Source organism: Cynara cardunculus (assembly GCF_001531365.2).
Source record: "Cynara cardunculus var. scolymus isolate 2C chromosome LG 10, CcrdV1, whole genome shotgun sequence".
NCBI lineage: Eukaryota > Viridiplantae > Streptophyta > Magnoliopsida > Asterales > Asteraceae > Cynara > Cynara cardunculus.
Window position 1 is genome coordinate 1,183,281 of NC_037537.1, and position 7,938 is coordinate 1,191,218.

General features: G+C 32.3%; 1 protein-coding gene across 1 annotated transcript; it reads left to right on the plus strand.

The window, feature by feature from the left end:
* The first annotated feature begins 4,801 nt into the window (after positions 1–4,801).
* LOC112519127 (protein HOTHEAD-like) lies at positions 4,802–6,696 on the plus strand. The gene is made up of 4 exons (XM_025127111.1): positions 4,802–5,429; positions 5,603–5,988; positions 6,036–6,529; positions 6,642–6,696. The coding sequence occupies exons 1-4, from the start codon at positions 4,802–4,804 to the stop codon at positions 6,694–6,696; spliced, it is 1,563 nt and encodes a 520-aa protein (XP_024982879.1).
* Positions 6,697–7,938: the final 1,242 nt, after the last annotated feature.

The window sequence follows — 7,938 nt, forward strand, 5'->3', positions numbered from 1 at the left end:
GTTAATAGGAACAAAAATTAAAGGGTCATATCTAAATGCATTGTAATAAGTTTATATGACGTTTTCTGATATCTTAATAAGTTTTTTAGGGCACTTTTAATATAATGCGTCCAATTAGCAATTTTATAGAACACTATCTATAAAAATAAGTGTCCTAAAAATTGAGTTTATAGGACACTTTCTCAAAAGTGTCCTATGAAGTTGCTAATGCGACGCTATTATATTGAAAATGTCTTAAAAAACTTGTTAAAACACCTAAAAGCGTCATATAAACTTATTATTACATCTTTAGATAGGACGCTTTATATTTTGGTATTATAAAACGGTTTATTGGAATGCTTAGAGATTGGAGGCGTCCTATAAACCCAATTTTATTGTAGTTTGTAATTTATATAATAAAATAGTTTTTCATTTAAAACTATCTCTAATTAATTAATATAATTATGATGTGATATAAAATGAAAAGGTAAAAAAGATGGGAAAGACAAAAGGAAAGATACAAACCACATCGACAAAAATCAAAAATTACTATAAATCTAAAACCAAAAAGTACAAAGATAAAAAAAAGATACAAAGACCAATATATCTTAAAGTTTTTAATTAAATTTAGCCAAAGAGATCAAAAGTGAAATAAAACGATAACCATAATGACCAAGATAATATTATTTTAAAAGATGAACCAAAAATGATAGTAAGGGACGGTTCACCAAACTCTTACCGGATAAGCACTTACCGGCAAGAGTCACTACTATCATTTACCTTGCGAGGTAACATTCCTGGCCATCAAAATTAATTGATGGTAAACGTTTGTAACTTGGTAAGAGTCATCACCCTCATTTACTAGGTAAGACTCTCAATTCTTGCCATCACTTATCTGGTAAGATTCTCGGTCTTTGTTATGTTCACCGGATAAGGTAATCGAATCGGCAGGAGCTTACCACGTCACGGTAAGTGGGAAGTGGCAACCACAAGGGCCAAGAATGTAATATACTAAAAAACAAATATACATTTTTATCTTGGATATTTAATGAATACAACAAATCATTTAGATTACTTAAAAAAATGAAAGACTAAAATCAGATATAATATCAAACGAAAGTAGAGTAAATCACAGAGATGAAGGCGTATGGTCAACAAGGCTGATCCTATGATTTTTGTTGTTTTAAGCGAGAATAGTTAGAAGTGCTTCCAATCTAAAAAAAGACAATTTTTTTGTTGTTTGTTACAACGTTGAAATGATGTTTTGAACAACAATTTACTTACAATGGCAATTTGTTTGAGATAGCATAAAAACTTTTGATCAACGATTTCTAGTTACTAAAACGTCATGTTACAGTATTTATTATCCAGAAACCATTCGAAATAAATTGAAAACAAACTATATTAAGCATATATTAAAACCTATCACGTGTTCATGCTAAAACAAACAACATTATATGTTCATTATTTGTAAAATAACTTGGTTATGTATAATGATGTGCTCAAGCAGTGTTGAAGCCAATTCTCAATATGTTAAAAACTAGATAATGCATAACCACACTGGGTTGTGGTGCACCGGTAAAACCTAGGAGGATGTTGTGGAATATCTCATCCACCTCAAGTTCAAATCCAGGTGCTATCAAAGCCCTTGTGGCCATGGAGGTTCACCTTAGATGACTCCAGGCGACCACGGTAGATACGCATAAGTTGGTCCGAAAATCCACGGTTCCATGTTCGAGTCTTGTTGTTTGGTGTTTTCCAATGAATTGATACACTTGGACTTGTGCTGCTATGGACCATCACCCAACCGAGTGCTAGGGCCGACCCTGCTAATCAATTCAAAAATTATTGGTGAAATCCATATTACTTGAAGATTAAATATAATGAATACCAATTTGCTTAAAGTATTAAACTCTCTGAAGTGTTTACATCCTCTAGATTCCTACACTTTTATTTAGTGCTGGTTGATCCGTCTTATCTAAGAAATAATAGTACTTTTTCGGGCTATCAGATTTCTATAAATACCTTCGGTCTTCTCATACTTACCATCACAAACAAGTAAATAAACACATTAATATCGTCAAGGCAAGATGTTGAGTTATGCGCTACAGATAACCATCATGGCAATTTTATGCTTTCATGAGTTTTGCAGCGGCGAGATACGTATGTACTCTATTTTGATGGTCAAGTTAATTTGCTATATATATATATATATATATATATATATATATATAGGGGCCTATTCAAGGAAGAACTGAGTTGTTTGTGGTAACTGTGAGAACCAATATTAACCACAAATCAATAGATAAATTAGGAAATTTATAAATTTGGTAATTTTAAATTAAAATGTTAATGCAAGGATATTTTTGGTATTTTAAAACTCTCATCTCTCCTCTCTTCTCTCTCCGGCCACCGTTCTCCGGCCTCCGACCACCGTCCTCCGGTGATACCACTATGATACCACTGTGATACCTAAAAATATTGACTCTGTTAAACAAAAGATACATTGTGATACCTAATCATATATAAGATGCATAGTGATACCATTGTGTTACATCTTCGATCAACCACACAAACGACATCAATGTGATACCCAAACACATATATGATGCATTGTGATACCATTGTAGTATCACCGGAGGACGGTGGCCAGCGGACGGTGACCGGAGAACGGTGGCCGGAGAGAGAAGAGAGGAGGGAGGAAAGTTTTAAAATACCAAAAATATCCTTGCATTAATATTTTAATTCAAAATTGCCAAAATTATAAATTTCCTAACTTATCTATTGATTTGTGGTTAATATTGGTTCTCACAGTTACCACAAACTAATCAGTTCTCATTTGATTAAGCCCCTATATATATATATATATATATATATATATATATATATATATATATAAAATAGGAAAGCGATTTCAGTCTTGTTTGCTAATTTTTATGTTAATAACGTGAGAACTGAGAATAATATGGCAGGTGTTCAATATTTATGTTTGTCAACAATTAAAATTGTGATTTTTAATTTCCTTCAAAAATATTGTGATCTTAATTTTAATATTTTTATGTTTTATTAAGAAAAAGCATTTTGACATTTAAGCTTTAAAACCCAATAATATATAGCTTTGATGGGGTTTTTGTTTCAAACGTTCATCTTATTTTTTGATAAATGAACACTTTTCCATGTAGGTGTTAAATAAAAATACGACACAAGCAACGTCTTTCAGGTAAAATACATGAAAAGTCGTATCTAAATACGTCATTACAACAAAACTGGTTTGATAGAATGTCTAGATTGTTTAAGCGTTCTAATAGAATACTTAATTTGAGCTTAGGTTTATAGGACCAAACTGTAAAACGTCATATCTAAAAGTGTTACAATAAGTTTATAAAACGTTTTTAGGCGTTTTAAATTTTTTTTAAGACATTTAAAAAAAAAAAAACGTTCTATTAGCTATTTTATAGGACACCTTTGAGAAGTGTCCTATAAACACATCGTTTTATAGGACACTTGTGTTTATAAGACATTATTTCAAATAGTATCGTATAAAATTAGTTAGTACGACACTTTGTTTTAAAAACGTTCTAAATTTTTTGTTAAAATGATTAAAAGCGTCGTATAAACCTATTAAAACACTTTTAGATCTGATGCATTTTGGTTTAGAGTCTTATAAAATACCTTGACTAAACGTACTCTAAAATCATTTTTGTTGTTGTTGTAATGCATCTTTCATTCTAAATTACTATAAAATCAATATTCGATGGTGTGCTATAACATTGTAAATCGAAAAAAGCACATGACGAAATATATATATATATATATGTTAATTCGAGAAGTGTTAAATGTATGAGAAATAAAGAAGTCATCGTTACCCTTATATTAAAACATTAACGGTCAAGATTTGAGGGCTTGATTGTGCAGCAGGAGATAATTCAGTCGCATAGTAATAGCTATACGGAAGATAGAGGGGTAATTTTATAACTTTTATAAATAGACGACAAACAAGTGCATATGTGAACCTATTTAGTTCACATATAAACTACATATGCATATATGAACCTATATAAATTCACATATGAACTACATGTGCATATGGAACTCGTGTGATTCACATATGAACCCGAAGATTCATATATGAAGTATTTAATTGATTTATAGAATCTTAGATTCACGTATAAAATTATATTTTTAGGATCGAAATCAACATCTTGCTCCAAGTCGCTTTATGGATTCAAATTAATATTGAAAGAATACGAGATTTGAACAAAAAAAGATTTAAGAAATACAATATTTATAATAGCCTAGACTGCAATATATGATCGAGAAATAATCGAGAGAAATCGATGATAGAATCGTTAGTGGGACCGAGATTGTATATCATCGACTAGAGTTCCGTTGTTGTCATCGACGATGGCGATGAAGCGATCAATACATTAATGGGATCAAGATCGTGATCATCGCCACCGCTTTTTTCTAGTTACCATATTACCTTTCCTTTAAAAAGAATTTGATCATTTAATTCAAGGGTTAGGATTACTTCTATACTTCTCATACATTTAGCGCGCACTTCTCGTTTGAACCTTTTCCTATATATATTAGAAAGAAAAAATTGTTGATCAAAATCAATTTGATAGCTAAAAAAGTGATGATGTTAATTGAAATAAATGTTGCATATTCTATAAAACACAAAGTATTTGATAAAAATGTTAGACGTTTTATGAGAATTAACAAATTTTCAGAACAAAAAGTGATAAAAGTATTAATGTTTAATTCATCTGTAACATTAAAATCGTGAATTCATTCATATACAGCTCCGAACTATACGTTCATGCATGAAGCAACAAAAGCTCCGAAGATTTCATTCTACGACTACATAGTCATTGGTGGAGGCACCACAGGAATCCCAATAGCTACCACACTATCTAAAAAATATTCAGTTCTACTGCTTGAACGTGGTGGCTCACCTTATGGCAATCCTAACATCACCAAATTAGCCAACTTTGGCTCCTACTTTTCCGACAACTCACCCGACTCCCCTTCTCAACAATTTGTTTCCGTCGACGGCGTTGTAAATGCACGACCACGTGTCTTGGGTGGCGGTACTTCAATTAATGGAGGCTTTTATTCTCATGGTGAGGCAAGATTCCTAAAAGTGGCCAAACTAATGAATGAAAGATTGATTAATGAATCTTATCGATGGGTAGAAAGGGTGATGGTTTTTAAGCCGATTCTGACTAGGTGGCAGTCGGCATTGGAAGGTGCGCTTGTTGAAGCTGGAGTGACACCAAAAAACGGGTTTACATATGATCACATCATCGGGACTAAAGTGGGTGGTACTATTTTTGATCAAAATGGGCATCGTCATACGGCAGCAGATTTGCTACAATATGCAAATCCTAAGGGGTTGCATCTTCTTTTGCATGCAACTGCATACAAAATTTTATTCAAAAACAAAGGTACGTTTTTTAAATTTAACTATATATTTATTAGCATATTTACAAGATAATGGTGACGTTAACCATGATTGGTAAATTTACTTCATTTTCATGTTATTAGAACATATATTTTAAATAATTTAGTAAATATTATCCCCATCATTAGTCAATTTCAAAACAATCTTCTTGTACAGGTAGAACAAGACCAGTGGCTTATGGGGTAGTGTTTGAAGATGCATCACGTAGAAAGCATAAGGCATATCTAAAAGGAAGAGAAATGGATGAAATCATACTATCTGCTGGTGCTCTCGGAAGCCCACAACTTCTAATGTTGAGTGGCATAGGTCCAAAGGACCAACTTCATACCCACAACATCAAACCTGTGCTTCACCATCCTTTAATTGGTCAAGGCATGGTTGACAACCCATTAAACGAAATTTTTGTCCCTTCTCCGGTACCCATCTCACAATCCTTGGTTAATATTGTCGGTATTACAAAGTCTGGAAGCTATATTGAGGCAGTTGAGGGCTTCAATTTAATTGAAGCAAGACCTTCTGACTATCAGGGTTATTCCTATGAGGTAATTCATTCAATAACAGTCACAACAAGAGTTTAAGTGTTATATAGCTTTTAAGCACTTCTACTTGTTTTCAAATGGGTGGATTTATATTCGAGAAAGTTAACTACCCTCAATCCAAGGGTTACCTGAAGCTTCAAAATAGAAATCCAGCTGACAACCCATCAGTAAAATTCAATTACTTTAAAAAGCCCAATGACTTGCAAAAATGTGTTCTTGGGGTTAAAGTAATCCTAAAAGCAATTGAATCAAAATCATTCTCGAAATTCAAATATCCAAATATGACAATCCAAGATATTCTCGACCTGAACGTTAAAATGCCAACAACTTTTCCCCCACATGCCAATACGAGCTCATCATTGGAACAATACTGCAAGGACAATGTTAGAACTGTATGGCATTACCATGGAGGCTGTCGAATGGGCAAGGTAGTCGATGACAATTATAAGATTCAAGGTGTGGATGCTATTCGAGTGATTGACGGATCAACTTTAATTATCTCACCAGGAACCAATCCCCAAGCGAGTCTTTTAATGCTTGGAAGGTGATTAACTTTGAAAACAGCAATATGTATGGTTTTAACATCAATATATGAATCTTCCTCCTTTCTTTACAACTACAAAATGACAATGATTTTTTTTTTCAATTCATTGCAGGTACATGGGGGTTACGATACTAAGAAAACGACTTGCGAGCAACAAAACCAAATAATGATGAAACAATCATATCTTAATTTGTGTAATGTTTCTTAGTTATTCTAATATTAATGCACAACATTTAGTATTTTTCTTAATTATTGATGCAACATGGAAATCTCTTAAATGTGTATGTTCAAATTATTGTGTTTAGATGATCGTTTGTTTGTGTTTATTTAAACATAATTTTTTAGAATAATATATATACTAAAATGCTTTTTGTCAAGTATTACATTGAGTTTAGGTGAAAGTAATATGGGGATGACTAGAATATGTCTGATGATACATATGATGGTATGTATTCCACAAATACGTGCATTAGAGATATCTTATATATAGTACGTGACTTGCTATTAAAACATTGTGTTGGATGTTATATGTGTTTTAATTTTCATTAGAGGCGACTCCATAAAATATTAAAATGCGAACGCTAAGTGTTTTTTCTTAACTTAAGGGAGCATATATCGAATCAAAGTGGATGCATTTTTAAGACCTAGAAAAAAAATTCAATACGCGGGACGATAAAATGGCATCACGGGAAACCCCTCGGTTATACATGAATCTGTTAGGACAATTAATTTGACACTAAGTTAGGACAAGTAAAGAAATAAAATTCATATATTTAGTGTCCCAATTTATGTTTTTCAGAGATGTTTTAAGCACTTAGAGAATTTCTTTTAGAGCACTCTTAATTATAAACTTTTCAATACAAGTTCAAAGTTACATAGATTGAAAATAAATGTACAATTACTGAAAGTAAAGAGACAGTTAATTGAAAAGATAAACTTCTTCACTAAGTTGGTAATTCTATATAACTTGGTATAAAAGCGCCTATTTTATTTCTTATTTTCTTCAGCTTTATCTAGATCTTCCTATGATAAGTTGTTAGTCTCAACCATCGAATTTGTATATAATACAAATAGACATCCGATCAAACACTTAGAAAAGAACATTCTTGCTTTCTTTGCTTTTCAAGGAACTTATCCGATGTACATCACCCATTGGATAAAAACCTCAAATGATATAATCCGATCTATTTAGTAGTCCCGGATATATCACCTCATCGGGTGTGCCTTTCTATAGTCAGCCTTCATCAAAGCTTCCAAGAAACCTTGATTCAATTGATTCATCCATCGGGTAAAGGTTCATGCATGCACCAGCTATAGTTTACATGGGATGCATACTTCATAAATGGTCTGTAGTTGGTAAAATCTTATTTGTATATTACTTATCGGATATGGGGAATTTTACTTGTAGA